Source organism: Rana temporaria, chromosome 6 (genome assembly GCF_905171775.1).
Source record: "Rana temporaria chromosome 6, aRanTem1.1, whole genome shotgun sequence".
Lineage (NCBI taxonomy): Eukaryota > Metazoa > Chordata > Amphibia > Anura > Ranidae > Rana > Rana temporaria.
This window is the reverse complement of record NC_053494.1, coordinates 30,820,261-30,846,580: the sequence shown is the minus strand read 5'-3', so window position 1 is coordinate 30,846,580 and position 26,320 is coordinate 30,820,261. Positions and strand designations below refer to the sequence as shown.

General features: G+C 45.5%; 1 protein-coding gene across 1 annotated transcript in view; it reads left to right on the top strand.

Moving 5' to 3' along the window:
• Positions 1–25,971, top strand: part of LOC120943338 (coronin-7-like) — a 268,405-nt gene extending 242,434 nt beyond the window's left edge. The window contains exons 18-28 of the mRNA XM_040356578.1: positions 3,317–3,403; positions 8,965–9,107; positions 11,087–11,191; positions 12,401–12,486; positions 12,583–12,724; positions 15,860–15,949; positions 17,937–18,053; positions 18,954–19,089; positions 20,531–20,622; positions 22,575–22,661; positions 25,434–25,971. Coding sequence (XP_040212512.1) covers positions 3,317–3,403; positions 8,965–9,107; positions 11,087–11,191; positions 12,401–12,486; positions 12,583–12,724; positions 15,860–15,949; positions 17,937–18,053; positions 18,954–19,089; positions 20,531–20,622; positions 22,575–22,661; positions 25,434–25,439 — 1,091 coding nt within the window. The 3' untranslated portion in view covers positions 25,440–25,971. The remainder of the gene's footprint in view (positions 1–3,316; positions 3,404–8,964; positions 9,108–11,086; positions 11,192–12,400; positions 12,487–12,582; positions 12,725–15,859; positions 15,950–17,936; positions 18,054–18,953; positions 19,090–20,530; positions 20,623–22,574; positions 22,662–25,433) is intronic.
• Positions 25,972–26,320: the final 349 nt, after the last annotated feature.

Genomic DNA, 26,320 nt, shown 5'->3' with positions numbered 1-26,320 from the left:
GCGGCCAGGGGAACTAGACAGCTAAGATTCGACGGCGCAGGCAGTCATATCTTAGCTACATTTAAGTGTATCTCAATTTGAGAATACACTTAAATGTACGACGGCTTAGATTCAGAGTTACGACGGCGTATCTACTGATACGCCGGCTTAACTCTTTGTGAATCTAGCTAATAGTGAGGCTTATGCCTGGTATACAGGATGAGAAAATCAGACGCAAAAAAAAAAAACGCATTTAGAGCGATCGTTCGATAATCTAATCCTTAGTATACAGCTTTTGAGAGCCGATCACAACAGTTCATGCGAAAATATCCGAAGGAAGAAGCACAAACATTTTTCTCGAACGGTAACAGAACAAATGTTTTTTATTTAATCGGTATAGTATTCATCCATAAAAAATAGAGTGACCAACACCAAGGCATGATCGGAAACTAGAGAACAACCTGTAAAGGATTTGGTTGCCCAATGACCTGGCCATTTTTTGCGATTCGGCACTGCGTATTTTTAACTGACAATTTCGCTGTCGTGCGACGTGGCTCCCAAACAAAATTGACGTCCTTTTTTTCCAAACAAATAGAGCTTTCTTTTGGTGGTATTTGATCACCTCTGCCATTAAATTTTTTTTGTGCTATAAACAAAGAAAGAGCGATCATTTTGAAAAAAAAAGCAATATTTTTTTTTCTCAGTTTAGGCCGATACTTATTCTTCTACATATTTTTGTTAAAAAAAAATCGCAATAAGCGTATATAGATTGGGTTGCGCAAAAGTTATAGCGTCTACAAAATAGGGGATAGATTTATGGCATTGTTTTTATCATTTTTTATTAGTAATGGTGGTGATCTGTGATTTTTACTGTGACTGCGACATTATGGCGCACACAACAGACACTTTTCACGCTATTTTGGGACCATTGACATTTATACAGCGATCAGAGCTATACAAATGCACTGATTACTGTGTAAATGACACTGGCAGGAAAGGGGTTAACCACTAGGGTGGCGAGGAAGGGGTTAAGTGTGTCCTAGGGAGTGATTCTAACTGTGTGGGGGCTGGGGTACCAGTGACACGACATTGATCACTGCTCCTGATCACAGGGAACAGTAGATCAGTGTCCTGTCACAGGGCAGAACAGCGAAATGTCCGCAGGCACGCTCACGGAGCTCACTGCAGAGGCACAAGCGCCCGCACGGCGGCAAATTCAAAGCAACGTACCTGAACGTTGCTTTGCGCAGCCATGCCATTCTGCCGACGAATATGTACTGGCGGCAGTCGGCAAGTGGTTAGGACAGGAAATATGTTACTGGTAGGATCACCAGGTAAAAGGAAGGAAAAAATATGTAAAATTAAGAAAACACATGCAACCACCTCCTCTAAAGATTGGTAAACCTCAATATCTTACATTATTGTTCTTGGGCTTAGATGCACTTTAATTTAAATAATAGCTTGGCTTTGAAGTGATAATGCCCCTTGTTCATTCTACTACATCAGGCATGTCCAAAGTCCGGCCCGCGGGCCAATCGCGGCCCGCGCTCCGGTTTCGGACGGCCCGCCTGGTCATTTTGACATGTATGTCTTTTGTGGCCCCCAACGGATCCCCAAGCGCCAGGGGCCACAAAAGAAATGAATGCTGGCTGCCTTGGAGGAGGTGGGACGAGCGCCGTGCATACAGGAGTATTTCCTGTTTACACGGCAACAGGAAGTACCGTCTCCTGCGCTGCCATTGGACGACTTTTCTGTCCATCACAGGAGGCAGGACTTTCGATTAAAGAGGCAGCCGATAAAACAGGAAATTCTCCTGTATGTTTGTCGGCGCTCGTCCCGCCTCCTCCCTGTCTCCTCCAAGGCTGCAATGGTGAGTCTGTATTCATGGCAAGGGGGGGAATGTATTCATGGCAAGGGGGGGAATGTATTCATGGCAAGGGGGGGTGATATATTCATGGCAAGGGGGGGTGATATATTCATGGCAAGGGGGGGTGATGTATTCATGGCAAGGGGGGGTGATGTATTCATAGCAAGGGGGGTGTTGTATTCATGGCAAGGGGGGGTGATGTATTCATGGCAAAGGGGGTGATGTATTCATGGCAAAGGGGGTGATGTAATCATGGCAAGGGGGGGTGATGTATTCATGGCAAAGGGGGTGATATATTCATGGCAAGGGGGGGTGATGTATTCATGGCAAGGGGGGGTGATGTATTCATAGCAAGGGGGTGTTGTATTCATGGCAAGGGGGGGTGATGTATTCATGGCAAAGGGGGGTGATATATTCATGGCAAGGGGGGGTGATGTATTCATGGCAAGGGGGGGTGATGTATTCATAGCAAGGGGGTGTTGTATTCATGGCAAGGGGGGGGTGATGTATTCATGGCAAAGGGGGTGATGTATTCATGGCAAGGGGGGGTGATGTATCCATGGCAAAGGGGGGTGATATATTCATGGCAAGGGGGGGTGATGTATTCATGGCAAGGGGGGGGTGATGTATTCATAGCAAGGGGGTGTTGTATTCATGGCAAGGTGGGGGTGATGTATTCATGGCAAAGGGGGTGATGTATTCATGGCAAGGGGGGGTGATGTATTCATGGCAAAGGGGGGTGATGTATTCATGGCAAGGGGGTGATGTATTCATGGCAAGAGGGGGTGATGTAATCATGGCAAGGGGGGGTGATGTATTCATGGCAAAGGGGGGTGATGTATTCATGGCAAGGGGGGGTGATGTATTCATGGCAAGGGGGGGTGATGTATTTATGGCAAGGGGGGGTGATGTATTCATTGCAAGGGCGGGTGTTGTATTCATGGCAAGGGGGTGATGTATTCATGGCAAGAGGGGGTGATGTATTCATGGCAAGGGGGGTGATGTATTCAGAGCAATGGGGGTGCTGCATTCAGGGCAATGGGGGTGCTGCATTCAGGGCAATGGGGGTGCTGCATTTATGGCACTTGTGAGGCTGTATTGATGGCACTTGTGAGGCTGTATTGATTCACAGTTACTTTATTTAAAATATAAGATTTTTTTTTTTAAAGTGAAGGTGCGTAATTATTATACACCGATAAATACGGTATATCCAAATAACACGCCTGAGCTCATCTCTTTACCACACACAGCCACAAAGGCAAGACAATTCTTGTTGGGCAGTGTATTAGTTGCTCGGATGAACACACTTAGACCGAATTTTAATGGTTCACAGAATGTCGGGCAAAATGGTCGGCCCTCACGCATGTTCACTTCATCAACTCTGGCCCTCTTTGAAAAAAGTTTGGACACCCCTGTACTACATAGTATGCATGAATTGGTTTACATAATCATTTTCAATTCAAATTTCAGGTGGAGAGGACGGAAGGATTAAAGTTTGGATGATTCCACAGGGTGGGCTTAAGGAGACCTTCAGTGATCCTCACTCAGTTCTTATTGGTAAGGAATGCTTTATGTTGCAATGATGAAAACTACACACACAATTCAGCTTGTCCCAGCCATACAGTGGGCATACCCAGAACAGCGAGGAGTCATACGTAGAATGAGATATAGAGGAGCACAAGGGATGCACTGGGCATACCCAGAACAGCGAGGAGTCATACATAGAATGAGATACAGAAGCACACGGGATACACTGGGCATACCCAGAACAGCGAGGAGTCATACATAGAATGAGATATAGAGGAGCACAAGTCATACACTGGGCATACCCAGAACAGCGAGGAGTCATACGTAGAATGAGATATAGAGGAGCACAAGTCATACACTGGGCATACCCAGAACAGCGAGGAGTCATACATAGAATGAGATACAGAAGCACACGGGATACACTGGGCATACCCAGAACAGCGAGGAGTCATACGTAGAATGAGATATAGAGGAGCACAAGTCATACACTGGGAATACCCAGAACAGCGAGGAGTCATACATAGAATGAGATATAGAGGAGCACAAGGGATACACTGGGCATACCCAGAACAGCGAGGAGTCATACGTAGAATGAGATATAGAGGAGCACAAGTCATACACTGGGCATACCCAGAACAGCGAGGAGTCATACGTAGAATGAGATACAGGAGCACAAGGGATACACTGGGCATACCCAGAACAGCGAGGAGTCATATACGTAGAATGAGATATAGGAGCACAAGGGATACACTGGGCATACCCAGAACAGCGAGGAGTCATACGTAGAATGAGATATAGAGAAGCACAAGTCATACACTGGGCATACCCAGAACAGCGAGGAGTCATACGTAGAATGAGATATAGAGGAGCACAAGGGATACACTGGGCATACCCAGAACAGCGAGGACTCAGAAGTCATACGTAGAATGAGATATAGAGGAGCACAAGTCATACACTGGGAATACCCAGAACAACGAGGAGTCATACGTAGAATGAGATATAGAGGAGCACAAGTCATACACTGGGCATACCCAGAACAGCGAGGAGTCATACGTAGAATGAGATATAGAGGAGCACAAGGGATACACTGGGCATACCCAGAACAGCGAGGAGTCATACGTAGAATGAGATATAGAGGAGCACAAGGGATACACTGGGCATACTCAAAACAGCGAGGAGTCATACGTAGAATAAGATATAGAGGAGCACAAGGGATACACTGGGCATACCCAGAACAGCGAGGAGTCATACGTAGAATGAGATATAGAGGAGCACAAGGGATACACTGGGCATACCCAGAACAGCGAGGAGTCATACGTAGAATCAGATATACAGGAGCACAAGTCATACACTGGGCATACCCAGAACAGCGAGGAGTCATACGTAGAATGAGATACAGGAGCACAAGTCATACACTGGGCATACCCAGAACAGCGAGGAGTCATACGTAGAATGAGGTACAGGAGCACACGGGATACACTGGGCATACCCAGAACAGCGAGGAGTCATACATAGAATGAGATATAGAGGAGCACAAGGGATACACTGGGAATATCCAGAACAGCGAGGAGTCATACGTAGAATGAGATATAGAGGAGCACAAGGGATACACTGGGCATACCCAGAACAGCGAGAAGTCATACGTAGAATGAGATATAGAGGAGCACAAGGGATACACTGGGCATACCCAGAACAGCGAGGAGTCATACGTAGAATGAGATATAGAGGAGCACAAGTCATACACTGGGCATACCCAGAACAGCGAGGAGTCATACATAGAATGAGATACAGGAGCACAAGGGATACACTGGGCATTCCCAGAACAGCGAGGAGTCATATGTAGAATGAGATACAGGAGCACAAGGGATACACTGGGCATACCCAGAACAGCGAGGAGTCATACATAGAATGAGATATAGAGGAGCACAAGTCATACACTGGGCATACCCAGAACAGCGAGGAGTCATATGTAGAATGAGATACAGGAGCACAAGGGATACACTGGGCATACCCAGAACAGCGAGGAGTCATACGTAGAATCAGATATACAGGAGCACAAGTCATACACTGGGCATACCCAGAACAGCGAGGAGTCATACGTAGAATGAGATACAGGAGCACAAGTCATACACTGGGCATACCCAGAACAGCGAGGAGTCATACGTAGAATGAGGTACAGGAGCACAAGGGATACACTGGGCATACCCAGAACAGCGAGGAGTCATACATAGAATGAGATATAGAGGAGCACAAGGGATACACTGGGAATATCCAGAACAGCGAGGAGTCATACGTAGAATGAGATATAGAGGAGCACAAGGGATACACTGGGCATACCCAGAACAGCGAGAAGTCATACGTAGAATGAGATATAGAGGAGCACAAGGGATACACTGGGCATACCCAGAACAGCGAGGAGTCATACGTAGAATGAGATATAGAGGAGCACAAGTCATACACTGGGCATACCCAGAACAGCGAGGAGTCATACATAGAATGAGATACAGGAGCACAAGGGATACACTGGGCATTCCCAGAACAGCGAGGAGTCATATGTAGAATGAGATACAGGAGCACAAGGGATACACTGGGCATACCCAGAACAGCGAGGAGTCATACATAGAATGAGATATAGAGGAGCACAAGTCATACACTGGGCATACCCAGAACAGCGAGGAGTCATATGTAGAATGAGATACAGGAGCACAAGGGATACACTGGGCATACCCAGAACAGCGAGGAGTCATACATAGAATGAGATATAGAGGAGCACAAGGGATACACTGGGCATACCCAGAAAAGCAAAGAGTCATACATAGAATGAGATATAGGAGCACAAGGGATCATATAATATACAAGCTGGAAGATGCACAGTGGCTGTGGAATGCCTCAGGACCAGCATGAGCAGCCTGGTTACCCTGTGGAATGAGTGACCCCACACAGGTATTTACACACCACCTGAAATCAATATATGTAAAAGTTTTGCTTTGGATACAAAAACCAAATTATTTACAGGAGAAATGAAATGTAACCCTCGTCACAGCAGATTTATGTGACCAATGCTGCCCTCCTGTGGGATTCTTTCAGAATAACTTGGTGACCTTGAGGATTGAAAGCTGATAGGGTCCAATGTGGCTTTGATGATGAATGCAAATGTTAAAGGGCCATTCCACCCAACAGGGATAATTTAGTTATGGGTAAGGTCTGGTGGCCTCAACCCTGGATCCATCTCCAAGATCTCTATGATTTATTTCTCTTATCCTCTTATTATTTTTGTCCATGTTGTAACATACATTAAAATATTCAACCAGGGGAGTGGGTGTTCCTCAAAATGGCGCAGAGTTGGTGTGCAGACCCAAGAACTCGTAGACCTCACCAGGAAAGTTCATGGGAGATACAAGAAACTGTCAGTTGGTATATTTGTCAGAAACCATGAATCAGACCGAGACAGAAGTACAGTTAAAAATAAAAAGATAAATGGTGTAAACATAGTCAAAACATAGCCAGAGTTAAAGTGGAGTTCCGCCTAAAAAAAAAAAAAAAGTATCAAAAGTCAGCAGCTACAAATACTGCAGCTGCTGACTTTTAATAATCGGACACTTACCTGTCCCAGGGCCCAGCGATGCGGGGGAACAAAGTCGTGCTCATCTCCCCCTCCTCTCCGCGGCACTGGCATTGTCACTGTGGATCCCCGGCTGTGGCCTCACAGCCAGGCACACACTGCGCATGCGCGAGCCGCGCTGTACACCGTGATTGGCAGATCAATCATCTGGGACCTGTGACGTGTCCCAGATGATTGCAGAAAGGAAGGGGGGAGAGGTGACTTCCGGTCGTAAAGGCGACCTAGGGAGGAAGTGGGTTTCCGCTCCCCCCCCAAAAAATGACATGCCAAATGTGGCATGTCAGGGGGTCACCTTTCTTTTAAAGTGGAAGTTCCATTTTTGGGTGAAACTCCACTTTAAGGAACCGGATAGGATAGTCAGACGAGCCAAACGTCAGGGAGCCAGTGAAGAACGTAGAACAGCAAGCAGGATCAGGAGCCAGAAGGGATGTCAGCCAAGCAAGTCTTTAACAGGACTGCAGGAGTGACGTCACCATCCGGAGCATTCTGGGACTGTGACGTCATAAGAGGCCTAAATAAATCGCCGCGCACCCGGCATTACAGCGGGAGGGAGCATCGAGTCAACACCGGAAGAAAAGAAGAGGGAGGAAGAAGACGACAGAGGAAGCCCGGGCTGGCCGCTGCCGCTAGTAAAAGAGCTACAAAGAAGAAAGCAGCGGCGGCGCAGCCCGGCAGAAGGCACCGGAGAACGGGAGAAGAACCGGGGAGCGCGGAGAGCAGAGGAAGAGAGCAGAGAAGACAAAAGAAGACCCCTGAAGTCAGAAGAAGACCCTAGGAGAGCGGAGAAGTCGGAAGAAGACCCCCGGAGCTGACTAATAAAATATTTTAAAATCCTGTGTAGTGTGCTTATTTTATTTGACACTTTTCCTCCCAGTGAATGGGTAGGGGTACAATGTACCCCATACTCATTCACCTAGGGTGGGGGGCCAGTATCTGGGGGCCCCCTTGTTAAAGGGGCTCCCAGATTCCGATAAGCCCCCCGCCCACATACCTCGACAACCAATGGCCAGGGTTGTCGGGAAGAGGCCCTGTCCTCATCAACATGGGGACAGGGTGCTTTGGGGTGGGGGGGCCGCAGGGCGGCCCCTGCCCCAGAGCACCTACCCCCCATGTTGAGGGCATACGGCCTGGCACGGTTAAGGAGGGGGGGCGCTCGCTCGTCCCCACCCCCTTTCCTGACCGGCCGGGCTGCTGCTGCCGTTTTTTTTTGGCATAGGGGGTTCCCCCTTAAATCCGCACCAGACCCATGGGCCTGGTATTCTCTTGGAGGGGAACCCATGCCTTTTGTTTTTTTGTTAAAATGGCGTGGAGTTCCCCCTCAAGATTCATATCAAACACAGTGCCTGATATTGGCAGGGATCCATATCGGATCCCCACTCATTGAAAGTCGGACTTCAAGTCCAGGGCAAAGTCGGATCAAAGTAGTATCCTGTTCATGAAAGTCGGATGGATGTAGGATCAGTGTAGGACCAATGTCGCAGAGCAAAGTAGGATGAAAGTCATGTAGTATAGTGTGAACCCAGCCTTCGGGGAAAACATTTTTTTCTTTACAACCCCTTTAAGGGCCCTTTCACATGGGGCGGATCAGTAATGATCCACCTCCGTGTGTCCGTAAGCTCAGTGGGGATCGCTCCGTATATCCTCGCTGAGCCCGCGGATGACAGGGCAGTCTCCGCACACTGTGCAGGGACCGCCCTGTCTTTTCTCCGCTCTCCCCTATGGGGGGATCGGATGAACACAGACCGCGTGTCCATGTTCACCCGATCCGATCCGCAGACGGAATCATTATTCCATTATTTCTTATGGGAAAAATTGTTTTGATATACAAGAGCTTTAGATTACAAGCATGTTTCTGGAAAGAATTATGCTCGCAATCTAAGGTTTTACTGTATGTTTAACCTCCATAAGCCATAGAACTGCAACATCATCAGGCTTGAAAAATAAATGACTTTATCTCATTCTCCCACAGGCCACAATGAGCGGATCTACACGGTGCGATTCCATCCATGCGCCTCCGATATCCTTGTCTCTTCTTCTTATGACATGACAGTGAGAGTGTGGAACCTGCTGGCCGGGAAAAATGTGCTGACTTTACAAGGCCATGAAGATCAGGTGAGTTTATCAGACAGGATCCGCTCACAAAGGACTAACACGTGTGGCATTTTCAGAACCATGTCTTGCTTATTTATCAATCATATTTCTTTTCCTTTCGATTGAGATTTTATCGCACAAATTAGCTGAGCTAGGGCATGTGTGTTTAGGATCTTTCCAGTATTTTGTACGTGATAAGCTTATATGAGGTGACTGTGCTGTGTTTGTACTAATGAAGGGAAAAAAATGTTGTACTATAGTTATACAGAGAAAAATCGGTCCTTTTTTTCTTCCACCTATAAGAAAAAGCCTACTGTGTCTAATGATAAATCCTGCCCCCCCCCCCCCCCCCCCCCCCCCAGAGATGTGTGCTTTGGATTCAATGTGAAGTCTGTAAACGTCCTTATACCCTAAAGATGTCCATAATGTGGCCAATAAGTCCCCTTTCACACTGAGGCATATTTCAGGCATTTTAGCACTAAAATAAAGCATAAATAACGCCTGAAATAATCCAGCATTCCAATGTAAAAGCCTGAGGGCTTTCACACTGAGGCGATGCGCTGGCGGGAGCAAAAAAAATCTCCTGCAAGCAGCATCTTTGGAGCGGTATAGGAGCAGGGTGTTTACTGCTCCTATACCGCTCCTTCCCATTGAAATCAATGGGAAACTGTGGTAATACCGCCGGCAATGCGCCTGTGCAGAGGCGCATTGCCGGCGGTATTGACCATTTTTCGGCCGATAGTGGGGGTTAAAACCGCACTGCTAGCATCCAAATATTGTGGTAAACATGACTGTTTAGCGCTGCTAAAAATTGCATCGCTATACCGCCACTGCACCTCCCGCGCCCATAGTGAAAGGGGTCTAATTACAAAGGATGTTCCTTTTTTTAAGAGTATCTTTCTATTGGACAGTTCCTAACCACATAGGTGGCGATGGTGAGAGATTCCTGTGGTCAGAGCTACTTGTTATCAAATTATCCATCCTGCTGCAAAATCTCTTAGGCCCCTTTCACACTTGTGCGACTTGTCCTGCGACTTGGGACTGCAAAGACGCATGGCAAGTCGTTCCCCATGATTTTCAATGATAACCATTCATATATGTGCAACTTCAAGTCGCGTTATCTTCAAAGTCGTCCCTGTACTACTTTGGTTCGACTTTCGTGTGAGTTGAGGTCCATAGACCTCAGGTTTACACAGGCATTTCCTAAAATCGTTGCAAAATCACGCGACTTTTAAGTCACGGCAGTGTGAAAGGGGCATAAAGGAGTGCAAGTGTATAGCCAGCCAACACTTCTAAACTGTAAAATACATGACTAAGAATTGCATGGTGAGCTCCATAAAAATAATACGGAACCCTAAAACCCATTATTAGGTGACCCATTCAAGACTTTTAAGTCGCAGCAGTGTGAAAGGGGCCTTAGTAGACCCAATCCTGTAACAAAATGAAAAGAACTCGCTGCTCCAGGTGAAACAGATGAGCCTTATGAAATCTTCTAACGAGTGTCAGCCCCGGCCTGCCTCTGTGAGAAGTATCAGAATAAGAAGTAATGGCTGCACATCGAGAAGTTCCAAATGCCGTTTATTAAAAACCACCAAAGTCACACCATAGGACAACCACAGACCATCTTGGTAAACACGTGTCACACAATAAGGTTGTGCTTAATCATTACTGTAATGATTAAGCACAACCTTATTGTGTGAAACGCGTTTACCAATATTGTAGGTGGTTGTCCTATGGTGTGACTTTGGTGGTTTTTAACAAACAGCATTTGGAACTTCTCGATGTGCAGCCATTACTTCTTATTCTGAGACCCAATCCTGAGATGGAATTGAGGAATGGATCAAAGTACAGCAAGTATGTGAAGATCATGACTGAGCACATTCAACATCTGGGATGATGGTCAGTTGTTTGCACAAGCTTTGCTTTTAGAGGGATATCTGCCCATCTAAGACCAGCCTAGAAGGAGTTACTGAGGTGATAAACCTTTCTTGTTCTCACAGATCTTCTCCCTTGCCTGGAGCCCAGATGGAAAATATTTAGCTACTTGCTGCAAAGATCAGCGTATTCGTATATACGAGCCTCGGGTTTCCAACCGGCCGAAGCAGGTAATTCCGACTGATGTGATGAATTACGAAGTATGTTTTCTTGTCTACGTTGGCAGAATAACAATTGGAACTTGTTTGGAGTCAGGTAACACAATGCTTACCTCCTCCATATCAGTGGTCTCTAAGCTGTGGCTTGTGGGCTGGATGTGGCCCTTTGCTTGCCTTTATGCAGGTATTTTGCTCCCACTTCCGGCATAGATAGCCGAGCCACCCGCGGCTATCTACGCCACTTCCGTCGCCTCCTCCGCAAAGGACCAGTGGGATCGCGCAGTGCGAGTCGTGCATGAGTAGTAGGGAACCGGCCGCAAGGCTTCGCTTCCCGTTTCCCTTACGAAGATGGCGGCCCCTCCACCCGAGATCCGAGGGACAGATCGGCTTCGGGGGCCGACATCGCGGGCACCCTGGACAGGTAAGTGTCCTTATTTTAAAAGTCAGCAGCTGCAGTATTTGGCGGAACTTCGCTTTAAGGCCGGCCATACATGGTGCAAATTTTTTATGGTTGCAGGAAATTTGCTTGATTCCCCCAGTGCTGATAGGAGAATGCCTCCTGCAGAGCAAGGAGGCCGGGGGGGGGGGAGGGGGGAGCCGTCCCTGCTGGGACAAGACCATGAGTATCGCTAGCGGCAATAGCAGCCACTAGCAATAATCGTAAGAGAATCAAAAGATTCTGGCAGGCTGGTTGTACCCAAGTTGATCGATCGATCGATCAGCTTGATACATTCAGCTTGCCCATTAATGGTTCGAATCTCGGCCAGTTTCTGCTGATCCAGCCGAGATTCAAATTGTGTATGGCCAGCCTAATATCAATGATTGGGCACTATTTCGCCTCCTACTGACTACAATTTTTTTTACTCCCACTGACCACCAAGCCGGAGGGAATTGTTTACTCCCACTGGCCACAGTCTGACCCTTCTAAAACCTCAAGGAGAGCAAACTGTCCCCTTGCTTAAAAAAAGTTTGGAGACCCCTTGCTTTATATAAGGGGTAGGCAACCTCGGCACACCAGCTGTGGTGAAACTACAAATCCCATCATGCCTCTGCCTCTAGGAGTCATGCCTGTGATTGTCAGGGTCTTGCAATGTCTCATGGGACTTGTAGTTTCACCACAGCTGAAGGGCCGAGGTTGCCTACCCCTGCTCTATATAATCCCATTGACTTGTATAGTGGAGAAGAGCTTTGTATGTGATGGAGATCTGATTATTTCAACAGGAGGGTGCTGGGCCAGAAGGTGCCAGAGGGGCACGAATCCTCTGGGTGTGCGGTGGTAAATATCTTCTCGTGTCAGGATTTGACAGGTAAGAGGTTTTCGTAAATGTTCTATTTTTTCAGTATATAGTGGGGTGAGCAGTGAGGCATCTTATGACTCTCTCTGATTACTTTATATTTTGCAGCCAAAGTGAACGCCAGCTGACTTTGCATTGTACAGAAAAGCTGTCGCAGGGTCCTATCACCTCCATCAGTCTGGATGTGTCCCCTTCTACTCTTATCCCGCACTATGACCCCGACATCGGCCTGCTGATACTCACTGGGAAGGTAAGCATACTGGAGGTACAACAGAAGTGGGGCATAAGTTGGACAGTACATAATAGCGTACATGAACATAATCATACGTACCGTATTTATCGGCGTATACCGCACACTTTTTGGCCCTGAAAATCAGGGCAAAATTGTGGGTGCGTGGTATACGCCGATACCCGCTTTCCCGTGCCGAGTTTTGAATACTGCGCCGACATATACCGAGCGCAGTAGACTCGGGTATAGTCGGGCAGTCTCGGCACCTTCCGCGCTGACGTCCTGGACGTACAGGACGTGAGCACGACTGTTGCCGAGCCTGCCCGACAGTACACGAGTGTACTGCGCTCTGTATATGTCGGCGCAGTATTCAAACTCGGCGCAGGGAGGAAGCGAGGACGCCGCAGAAGGACGCCGGCAGACGGACCCCGGACCCGACGAAGAAGACACCCGAAGCCCGCAGACGGACCCCGGACCCGACGAAGAGCGGACCCGACAAGCCCGCCGATGGACGCCGCGCAAGACACCAAAACTGTAAGTACAAAATAACGCGGAAGCGCGTTATACCGCGATAAATACAGTATTTTGTGTGCCTGACATTCCTGTATAAAGTGTATAATAATAAAGATGTAACTTCTGTCTAAAGCAGGGGGTCTAAAACTTCCGTCCCTCCAGCTGTTGTAGAACTATAAGTCCCATGAGGCATTGCCAGGCTGACAGTTACAAGCATGACTCCCACAGGCAGAGGCATGATGGGACTTTTAGTTCCCCAACGCCAGTTTGAGACCCCTGCTCTAAAGACACATCCCATGTGTGTTTTCTTAGGGCCGTATCACACTAGTAACTTTGTAGCACAGATCTGTAGCAAATACAAATTTCTCTGAGTATTTTCTCTAGTAATTTGTAGCTGGCTACAGAGCTGCTGGTTGACTTCAGGTCTCATCTAGGCAGCTACAACCCCCTTGTGTCCCATGATGGTTAGCAGCTGCATTGGATAGCATAAGGAGCGACCAAAACAAGCGATCACTGCTTACAAAATCGCCTGCGTTTCTTAAGCTTGCTATACATGGTTAGCTTTTTATTATTTTTTTAAATTAACCTGATCAATGAAAGTTTTCCAGCTTGATCGATCGACAGAAGTCATTCCCCGCTGAACTGGTGAATTTCGATATATCTGTACTCACTTATAGGGTTTACGTTGCCATACATTTATGTAGCTGAGCAGATTTTCTCCAGCCTCGCTAAACAGCGCTCCCGTTATTGTCAGAATTTCCAAACAGTGCGTGCATCTATTAGACCACTTTCACACTGGGGCCGCGTTGGCGCTAAACAAACCTTTAGTATCACTTTAAGCTGCGCTTTTCGGCCGCTAGCGGGGTGCTTCTAAACCCAAAGAAGGGGTTACAAGTGCCTGTGTTGCAGCCCTTTCCATTCATTTCAATGGGCAGGGCACTTTGGGAGAGCTAAATACAGCGCTCCCAAACCACCCCAAAGATGCTTCTTGCAGGATTTTCCTAACGCCCCGCAAGCACACTGCCCGAGTGTGAAAGGTCACACTGAAATGAATGAGAGGCAGTTTTGCAGGTGCTATTTCTAACGCTAAAACGCCTGAAAACCCCCTCAGTGTGAAATGGGTCTTATGTTATTTATGGAGAAAAAAAGTGTGAATGAGGAGAATACTGCAATATGAACACTAGATGGAGCAGATGAGCATTCTTATTTTCTATGATGGTGCCATAATGCAGTATTTTCCCCATTCCCTTTATTTTCCAGTGTACAACCTTTAAACTGCAGTGAATATAGCCTGAGAACATTCGATTTAGCCCCATTCACACAGAACGAATTTACATGCATTTTCGATTGGCAAGCATCTATGTACATTTTTCTCACACCTATATATTTATTTTCTATGCTCATCAGCTCCATCTAGTGGCCACAATGCAGTATTTTCTTGTTCACTCTATTCTGAAACATTCAACCAGGAGAGAAAATGGCTTAATAACATTTGAATTCCCTCTCTTATTTGTGCATTCAGTTTCACAGGATGAATAACTCTGCAAATTGTTTTTATAAATACACCCCTTCTTCACAACATAATTCGACAAAATGTAGTTAATGTTGAGGTGTAAGAATGGATGTAGTAAATATTAAAGGAGTTGTAAAGACAAAAATATTTTCCTCTTAAATTAAAGTCTGACAGTAGCTGATAAAGTAAAAAGTAATGTTTTGCATTATAACTAGTTTGATACCTGTTGAAATCGAGCTGTTTTATTCACCTCCAGCACTCCTGAATCGTTATTCTCACTGACTTCCTGGTTTGCGGTGCGCATTCATTCTTGCTACATCACGGCCTAATGGGAACTACAGTTCCCATTAGGTTTAGCCTCCATGCCTGTGAGGGATAAGAGAGCATCTTCACGCAGGGCTGTAGTCATAGGGAGGGGGTGAGCGCATTCTGCTTTCCACCATGCAAAACGGCTCAGATGCTGGTGGAAAGCAAGAAGAGGAGAGAGACAGGAAATGGCATTTTCAAACCTGGATTACTGCATTTTGGAGGTCAAAAGGAAAAACGAGGTAAGTGATATTTAAATGCTCTAGCTTACAGCAATCGATTGATCTAATAAAAAACAAAGCTTTAGTGTTCCTTTAAGGGCCCATCCACACCAGAATGCAGTGCGGGAAACCCACATTCCGTATGCATTTCCCACACTGTGTTCAAAGCGCGTTGCCCTTGTGATCTGAAGCAGGTATCAATGCAAAGACACCCCAAATGGTTTGCCTGCACTGGATTGCATGGTACAGGAGTACAATGCAATCTCGTTGCTCTGCATTTTTTAAAGTAGTACATGTACTTCTTCTGGTGTGGTGCAGTGTGATCAAAAATGAATAGTGTAAATACGCACTGCACTCAAATCGCAGCACAGGAATCACATGGGATGGCAATCGCATTCCTGTGCAATCTCTTATGTGAACTGGCCCAAAATAAAAAATAAACCAAAGTTTAGCAAAGATTAAAGTGTACTTGTCATGCCTAGAATGACAGCACATTTACAACAAAGGATACCCAATAGAAGGCCCCGGCCACATGCCCTGGATGCCAGAGTCTACAAAGCCCCTGACTGACTGTACTGTCTTTTTATTTATTTTTTTCTCTAGGGTGACACCAGATCGTTCATGTATGAGGTGACGGCAGAAAGCCCCTACTTCCTGGAATGTAACAATTTTGTGATCAGTGACCCACACAAGGTGAGACCACCAATGTTTTTATTATAATGCCGCGTACACACGATCATTTTTCAGCATGAAAAAAACGTTGTTTTAAAAAAATGTAATTTAAAACGATCGTGTGTGGGCTTCACATCATTTTTCGGGTTCTGAAAAACGGGAAAAAAAAAATTCGAACATGCTGCATTTTTTAACGACGTTTTAAACAATGTCGTTTTTCGGGTTGTAAAAAATGATCATGTGTGGGCTAAAACGACGTTAAAAACCCGCGCATGCTCAGAAGCAAGTTATGAGACGGGAGCGCTCGTTCTGGTAAAACTACCGTTCATAATGGAGTAAGCACATTCATCACGCTGTAACAGACAAAAAAGCGCGAATCGTCTTTTACTAACAAGTAATCAGCTAAAGTAGCCCCAAGGGTGGCGTCATCCGCATGGAGCTTCCCCCTTATAGTGCCGTCGTACGTGTTTTACGTCACCGCACTTTGCTAGAGCATTTTTTAAAAACGATGGTGTGTGGGCAACATCGTTTTAATGATGAAGTTGGAAAAACGTAGTTTTTTTCATGCCGAAAAATGATCGTGTGTACGCGGCATAAGCTTCATCATGTACAATTACATGGCAGAAACACCCCAAACTTTTAAAGTATAACTCGTTTTGTATAGAGCAGGTAAGGGTTGGAAAACCTTTAGGTTATTTTTTGTTGCCATCTATGCCCCATTGGGGCGACTTCCTTCATCTCCCAGAAGTGAAGAAATCTCCAAAGTACAGGAAATCCCCTTTCATAGAGTTGTCACCAGAGCAAATGTCCTCATTGGAAGATTGTCTCGTTATTATCAATTTCAATGGTCATAAGGACACTCTACCCTATCCAAAACTTTAAGCACTTAAGCCCCGGACCATTTGGCCAAAGACCAGAGCACTTTTTGCGATTCGGCACTGCGTCGTTTTAACTGACAATCGCACGGTCGTGCGACGTGCCTCCCAAACAAAATTGACGTCCTTTTTTTTCCACCAATAGAGCTTTTTTTTGGTGGTATTTGATCACCTCTGTGGTTTTTATTTTTTGCGCTATAAACAAAAATAGAGCAACAATTTTGAAAAAAAAGCAATATTTTGTACTTTTTGCCATAATAAATATCCCCATTTTTTTTTTTTTTTTTTTTTTTAAAGCAAATTTTTTCTCAGTTTATTCTCTTAGATTATTCTTCTACATATTTTTGGTAAAAATAATTGCAATAAGCGTATACTGATTGTTATAGTGTCTACAAGATAGGGGGTAGTTTTATGGCATTTTTATTATTGTTGTTTTTTTTTTTTAACTAGTAATGACGGCGATCTGCGATTTTTATTGTGACTGCGACTTTATGGCGGACACATCGGACACTTTTGACACATTTTTGGGACCATTGTCATTTTACAGCGATCAGTGCTATAAAAATGCACTGATTACGATGTAAATGACACTGGCAGTGAAGGGGTTAACCACTAGGTGGTGCTGAAGGGGTTAAGTGTGTCCTAGGGATGTGTTCTAACTGTAGGGGGGATGGGCTATGTGTGACATGACACTGATCCGCGCTCCTGATTACAGGGAGCTGTGATCAGTGTCCTGCCACTAGGAAGAATGGGGAAATGCTTGTTTACATCAGCATTTCCCCGTTCTTCCTCTCCGCGAGACGATCGTGGGTATCCTCGCGGACATAGCGGGGGCCCACAATGTCGCTTCTTAAAGGCAACGTATATATACGTCGATCTGCCCACAGGAGCCACTGTGTCAACGTATATATGCGTGAGCCGGTCCTTAAGCAGTTAAAGAAAAATGGTTTGGGCTTTAGATGTACTTTAATGTTTCAATGTCTCTTTCGCTCTGGATCTGTGTTAATGGGCTTTTTTTTCATATGTGAACTGCTTCTCTCCCCCCATGTAAGTCTATAGGAATGCAAAAACAGCTGAAGCAGGTTAAATGCACCCGTCAATGCTCTGATATTGTATTGTCTTTTGTATTCCAGGGTTTACAGTATTTGCGGAAAACAGACTGCGCTGTGCGTGAGGTGGAGGTTCTGCGTGCTTTGCGTCTTTGTGCTAGCTCACTTGAACCTGTAGCTTTCCGCGTTCCACGTGTTAAGGTAAGTATCACTTAGATCAGTGTCTCTCAAACTTTTTTTTTCTTGAATTGTGCTGCCATTGAGAACTTTCTCTTATCTTTATATATTTATTTCTCCTATGACCTTGCCACTGGAAATTCAGAAAGCTACGCTGCCTCTCTGACACAGCAGATTGGAATGATGGGGAGGTGGACACACACACCACACATAAACACTGTGCATAGTCACAAGAGACTGTGGGGTTGATTTACTAAAACTGGAGAGTGCAAAAACTGGTGCAGCTGTGCATGGTAGCCAATCGGCTTATAACTTAAAAAGGGGATCAACTCCAGAGATAAAACGATAATTTTCCCGCTCTACAAGACTCTGGTCCGGCCGCACCTGGAGTATGCTGTCCAGTTCTGTGCACCAGTCCTCAGGAAGGATGTACTGGAAATGGAGCGAGTACAAAGAAGGGCAACAAAGCTAATAAAGGGTCTGGAGGATATTAGTTATGAGGAAAGGAGAGAAAGGTATTCTCTCTGGAGAAGAGGCGCTTGAGAGGGGATATGATTTCAATTTACAAATACCGTACTGGTGACCCCACAGTAGGGATAAAACTTTTTCACGGAAGGGAGTTTAACAAGACACGTGGCCACTCATTAAAATTAGAAGAAAAACGGGTTAACCTTAAACTACGTAGAGGGTTTTTTACTGTAAGAGCGGCAAGGATGTGGAATTCCCTTCCACAGGCGGGGTTTTGCGACAGAAAATCCGATGGTGTGTACGGGGCATTAGACATACATTATAGATGGCCTTTTTTTGTTGTCTATCTGCATTGATAAAAATATGACACAGCATGTTAGAAAGGATGTGAAAAAAGCTGAAAACCTAAGCTTTTTAATCTATATCTGAATTGGTATTATTATCTTCTCTCCATAGAAAGACTTCTTCCAGGATGATGTGTTCCCCCCTACCCGTGTGACTTGGGAACCAGCACTGTCTGCAGCAGAGTGGCTCAGCGGGAAAGACAAGCGGCAGCGTACCATTAATCTGTGTCCTGCAAATATGACTCCAGGTAGGAGACGTTGCTGGTCATTGCTGTCATACCCATTTGATATTCTAAATACTGTATCTGAAAGAAGAAAGCGGAATGATCATAGGGGGTCACTAAATAGCTCGTACTGTTTAAAAAAATATATAAAGACCACTATTGCTGGACCTGCTTCTATGCCAGGAATGGGCAAACTACGGCTCAGCGGACCTTTTAATCCAGCCTATGCTTCGAGAGGGCTGGGGCGAGGCGAGCGCAGATAGGCTGCGGGCGCTTTGCCTCCGGCCGCCTCTCGCCCCGGGGGATTGGGGAATTCCTCTGAGAGGGCGGTGCTACCTACGTCACTGCCACGGGGAGACACAGGAAAGGAGCTGGCCGGAGGGTGCAGATAACACGGCGGTCACGTGATAATAATAATTTAAAATCACTGTGCCATCAATTGTCACCACTGTGCCATGCCAAATGCAGCCACTGTGCCATGCCATCAAACGCAGCCACCGTGCCCATCAATTGTCACCACTGTGCCATGCCATCAAAAGCAATCACTGTGCCATCAATTGTCACTACTGTGCCATGCCAAATGCAGCCACTGTGCCATGCCATCAAATGCAGCCACTGTGCCATCAATTGTAGTTTTGTAAAATAACTATTTTTATGCTTTTCTACCTTAAATTAATCTAAACATTTAATGTTACAAATTTAAATTTAATTTATATTAATTCACACATACACACCGTCCATCTGCTCTTGGTCCGGCCCCCGGGTCCAATATATGAACCCATTGCGGCCCTCGAGTCAAAAAGTTTGCCCACCCCTGTTCTATGCACTCAAGTTTCCTGGCTATCTCTGGTCTCCAATACGTTTTGATTTACTAACCCAGAGCAAGTATGCGGATCAGCAGAATGTGAGAAAAGTCAGATGTCTGTATCTGCATCGTTGTCCTACATTAGTAACGCAAAGTTTTAAATCCAAAGGATGAGCCCGACAGCCAGCAAACTAGTATTTTCAGATTATAAGGGCAAAGCAACAGATTCAATTTAAAGCCCCCTCATCAGCAGCAATATACTTTATAGATCCTTCACCTGGTGAATCCTGCCAGTAACACACTGTGTTAGGGTGACAGCAGTCACTCACTGTACTGTAACTAGGACTATAGAACATGTCCTCTTTTTATTAACATGGGGGGGGGCTTGTAGTTCAAACTTCTGCGAATCTGATTAAGAATGCACAGGACAAAGGGGGTATTTAGTAGGCCAAAAAGCAAATAAACAAAGTTCAGTATTAGAGATTGCCCACACCTTAACTGCTTTTTCACAGTGATGTCATTTGGATCTTGGAATTATAAAAGTGTCATTATTTCTCTCATGAAATTTACACATCTCTTACTGATCCCAGTCTGTTTTATCCTGATTATATAGCATCTTGTTACTTCTGTCTGGGCTCACAGTTTGATTTCTCTCTCCAGTCAGCCAGGCTCCTAAAGAAGCCCCAAGCAAGAAGTTTGTCCCCTCTTCTGTCTATCTCCAGGAGAAGTCTGATGAGCAGAAGAAGGAGGAGGTCTGATCCATACAGTTGATTATTTTTTATATATATAATGCTGCAATCATAAGCCGGGTTATTTATTTACGGTCTATTTACGGTAGACAAGAAAAAATCTTGCATGATATATAGCATGTTGCGATATCTGGCCATTGTGTGAACTATCATATCTCCACAGGGGCCTGGTCATGGATTGATGTATAATAATAAATTTACCTTTCTGAACATGTTACACCCAAATTTAGGGTGGAACATGTTCAGCATCTTCCCCCTCCTTGTGACAGCGGATCGGGGATATTCTCCCTGCACCTGCTGTCACAATTAAAAAAGAGTGCGGCTGTGCAGGGCTCCGCCCATACGGCCGCATCATTCATTCACAGATCCCTATGAATCAATGAATTACAACTAACGTCTGCCTTTGTAGTTGATGACTTGTAGTTCTCAACGAACTACCAGGGCACTGTTGAGCACTCTAGGTAGTTTATTAAGCTTTCTCTCATTCAGTAACTGCCTGTCCGTATTGGAGGTACGAGCAGACAGCTACACAGACAGTCTGCAGGAGCCTGGCATTACACCCACGACCTGCTGGGGTGTAAATGCCATACAGGTGCGGGTGCAATTCTATACAGGCTCCTAAAAAATATAAAATAAATGCACATTTTTTTACCCGCATTTATTTATTTTTTTGTAAAGGTGAACTTATCCTTTAAATTCACCATGTGTGTGATAATAACCTATTCCCCATGAAATATTAAGGGATTGGCTCAGGCATACATATAGATGTGTTTCTGGCACGCTATATGCAATAATTATTTTTAGGGAAGCTCTATGTTTCCTGGATATCAAAGGTGACTCCTGAGTTGGCTCATGTATGATGCCACTTCAATATAATGGCCCGGATTCACAAAGCACTTACGCCAACGTATCTCGAGATACGCCGCGTAAGTGCAAATATGCGCCGTCGTATCTATGCGCCGTGCTCACAAACCGAGATACGCCTAAAAATAGGCTTCATCCGACCGTCATAACTTACCTACGCCGGCGTATCGTGGGCGCATATTTACGCTGGACGCAAGTGGCGCTCCCATTGATTTCCTATTCAAATATGCAAATGAGGGAGATACGTCGATTCACGAACGTACTTGCGCCCGGCGCATAATATACACGGTTTGCGTAAGTCGTACGTCCGGCGTAAAGTTATTCCCCATATAGGAGGCGCAACCCATGCAAAGGTATGGACCAGGAACACAAGCCGTGGTATCTTATGTCGTTTACGTTGTACGTGAATATGACTAGGCGTAGGTTACGTTCAGGTCGTAGGCAGTGATCCGTCGTATCTTAGGGAGTAGTTCCGACGTGATTCTGAGCATGCGCAGTGGGATGCGTCCACGGGATGGCGCATGCGCTGTTCGTTATTCGTATCTTTATGGCGCTCGGCCCATCATTTGCATGGGGTCACGCCTCATTTGCATGGCTCACGCCCACTTCCACTTACGACGACTTGCGCATAGGAAACCCAGCGCAGATTTGGCAGCACTGACTTTGTGAATCCAGTGCTTGCCTCTCTGCGCTTCGTCATAAATATGCGCCGATGTATGTTAATCCGGGCCAATGTATGTTGGAAACTGAATGACCGCAATAGTCAGATTTTCCTCATCACCGTGGATAGCTGTATATGTTGCAGGTTCAGCCAAGTACAGCTGAGATGAATGCCAAAAGGCCTTGACTGCCCTTTTCAGCCAATCGGTGAGATTTCAGTTTTGCAACTCTAACCTATTTCCTTCTTTCTAAAGATCTAGTAATTTTAAGGGGTAAACCAGTTCTTTCTGAAAATACAGCCTGAGATTCCATTGTAGGCAAAGAGATGATGTACATTAAAAATTTATATATTTTCTAATATATTCATTTTAATTTTCAATATGGATGACGAGTAGGGATACATTCACTAAATTACACTTTTTTTTATTCAGCTACTGAATGCGATGGTGGCAAAACTAGGCAACCGGGATGATCCACTGCCCCAGGACGCCTTTGAAGGAGTAGATGAGGATGAATGGGTGAGTCAATTTTATGGCCGTGTATGTTTATTGTAGGCTTTGCTTCATAAGATGTTATAGAGACTGGACAATGCTGGAGTAGATTTATCAATCTACATAAATAAATTCATGACATATCTGAATATATAGCTTAATTTGTATAGTTACAAAACTGCACAGTGTAGAATACACTGAGACTGACCAGCACAGCAGAGGGTGGAGGGGGTAAAAGGGAATCATCTCAGTGTAGATCTGTGGGAAAGTATCATTGAACACATCAGGCGGTATTATTAGTTATAGGCGAGTTTCTGATTTTGACACATTAAAGTTTTACGACATCTATCAGTTTAATGCTGACTTTGTCTCTTCAGGGAGAATTCTTTTCACTTCCTGTTGCAGAGATGCAAAAATAACTAAGAGGAAATCTCTCCAATACAGGAGAAATCCTCTCTCAGGCCTCGTACACACGACTGAGAATCTCGTCGTAAATGAAACGTTGTTTTCCTCGACGAGTTCCTTGTCAGGCTTGTCGAGAATCTTGTCAAGCTTTCTTTGCGTACACACTGTCAAGACAAAATCTTGTTGTTCTTAAACGCGGTGACGTACAACACGTACGCCGGCACTATAAAAGGGAAGTTCGATTCCACTGGCACAACCCTTGGGGCTGCTTTTGCTAATCTCATGTTACTGCGTGTTAAGTAAAAGTTTGGTGAGAGACGATTCGTGCTTTTCAGACTGTTACAGCGTGATGAATGTGCTATCTCCATTACAAACACTACTTTTACTGAAGGTGCGCTCCCGTCTCATACTTTATTCTGAGCATGTGCGGGTTTCTAAGCATACACACAAACGTGTTTCTCGTTGTAAACGGCCCGACGAGAAACGCGACGAGGAAATTGAGACTCCCGACGAGGAAAAAGAGAGCATGTTCTCTTTTTTTTCCTCGTCGAGATCCACGACCGTTTTCTCGACGAAAAACATACACACGACCATTTTTCTCTGCAAAAATGCTCTGCCAGCATTTTTCTTGATGGATTTTGCCGAAGAAAACGGTCGTGTGTAAGAGGCCTAAGGCCCCTTCCACACTAAGGCTAGGTTCACACCATTGTGAATTGGAATGGAAGTACCGTATATACTCGAGTATAAGCCAAGTTTTTCAGCACATTTGTTTGTGCTGAAAATGCCCCCCTCGGCTTATACTCGAGTCACCTTTTTGCGCCTGATCTCCTGGACTTTGGGGACCTGGTACCGGCTGGCTGTAGGACCCTTGGCACACATGTAGCCCCACTCTTCCTCTACAAGTGTGCAAAGTTTGTTGTCCGGGGGACCTACGGCCGGGGAGCTCTGATTTTTCAAAGCTGGGCACCCCTTCTATAGACTCCTATGTTAAATGGTAATTTCTCCGATGTCTTTGGGGACCCCGGTACCGGCCGGTCGTAGGTCCTCTGGACCACCCCTTCCATGGACTTCCATGTTAAACGTTAGTCTAGTCATGGGCACAGTGAGGCATGGACACAGTGAGGCATGCAGATGGACACCCTAGGCTTATACTCGAGTCAATAAGTTTTCCCATTTTTTTTTTGGTAAAATGAGGTGCCTCGGCTTATATTCGGGTCAGCTTATACTCAAGTATATATACGGTATGTGTTTCCTGCCTCCCAGAAACTTCTGCACTGAGCAGTTCCAAAGTTCTGTGTAAATGTAACCTGTGCTTTGTTAAAGTCAAACTACAGCCATAACTCTTCTTTTTATTTCTTTTTAGAACCTTGTGTAATTTTCTGCTATCTGGGCCCCCGCTATGGAGATTTCTTTTCACTTCCTGTTCCCTTGACCACACAGGAAGTAAAAGGAAATATCAATGAGGATACTGACTCAACACTTTAACATGTATATATATATATATTAGGGCTGTGCGTTAAACGCGATATTAACGGCGTTAACGCAAACCCATGTTAACGCCGTCAATATTTTTATTGCGCGATTAACGCGGGAGCGCTCGGGGTGGACGTGCAGAGTGTGCAGCGGCGCGGCGCGGCTTACCTTCTCGCTGGATTCACAGGCAAGTTACTCACCTTGTCCCTGGATCCAGCGATGCCACCCCGCTGTGTGATCGAGCGGGTCCTCCTCGCTTGGCGGGTCCTCCTCGCTCGGCGGGTCCTCCTCGCTCGATTCACAGTGTCTGTGTGCCGCCGATCTCCGTTCCCTGCGACGTTACGACGCACGGGAGCGGAGAACGGCGCCAAATTCAAAAAAGTAAACAAACACAATACACACAGTATACTGTAATCTTATAGATTATAGTACTGTATGTAAAAAATACACACCCCCCCTTGTCCCTAGTGGTCTGCCCAGTGTCCTACATGTACTTTTATAAAAATAAAAACTATTCTTTCTGCCTGAAAACTGTAGATTGTCCAAAAGTGTCCCTTTATGTCAAAAATGGTTTTAGATCAGCTAGAAAACAGCGATCATAAATTATAATCACTTGCAGAATTGTGCGATATTTGTGGGGAAATTCGTCATAAATTAGATAGATTAATCGTGAGTTAACTATGACATTAATGCGATTAATCGCGATTAAAAATTTTAATCGTTTGACAGCACTAATATATATATATATATATATATATATATATATATATATATATATATATATATATATATATATATATATGAATGTTAATCTAATATAATAGACCACATGCTGGCACATTCCCTTGTTCCTGTTTGCACACATTATTGCACATTGAGCTGCAGGTCTTGGCTCACAGGTCTGTGTTTTGTCTCTTCCAGGATTAGCGGCGACCCCTGATGCTCCCAGCTGCCTGTTCACCTCTCCCCCCCTCTCCCGTGTAACTGGAAATGGCTCGGAAGGCGGTTCAGCGAATACATTCCAATCCCAGGGAAAAATAAACTCAGGCCAATTGTTTACACACTTCCAGCATTCCTGGCCAGTCACAAACCGGACCTACATTCTACACAAGAGCTGTGCACTGTGCGCCAAGTACACAGACTCCATGAAAAGCCGGTCATCTGACCTGTGAGATCATTGTTCAGTGTTTGCCTATCATGTACAAGAACGCGCTCCACTTGTGATATTACAAGCACAGATGTCACCCCCCCCCCTTCTTTCCCCATTACTCTAACCGTTTACAAACGCAGACATCTCTATTCCTTTCCTTGCTGCATGACATATTCAGTTAATGGCCCAGACTAGATGCTTAACTGGTTCAGTCCACCCAAAACTGATACTGGCTCAGCCACCAGTTTCTTATATGATGGGATCCTGCCATCAAGATCAGAATTTTTCAGTGTTGTCTATTGGAGAGCTCTTATGTCAAAAACATTTCTAAAGAGTCCATTAAAAAAAAAAAAAACATGATCAGTTGGGCAGCTCCTGCCTTCTGTCCAGAACTGCAGGTCCTCCTGCCCTGCTGATAGGAATCATATCTTTGGCGGGGTGGTAGACCCTGGAGAGGACACAAAGTCTGAATCCCGTCTCTGCCCTGCCAAACATAGGACTGTGCAGGGGTGGGGGGGGGGCAGAGAGTAAAAAGGGGCACTGTGATTAAAGAAAAAAGGGGGGGCATGACTGCAATGGGCGCTGTGATTAGAGCGAAAAGGAGTGGGCATGACTGCAAGGGGCACTGTGATTAGAGAGAAAAGGGGGGGGGGGGCAT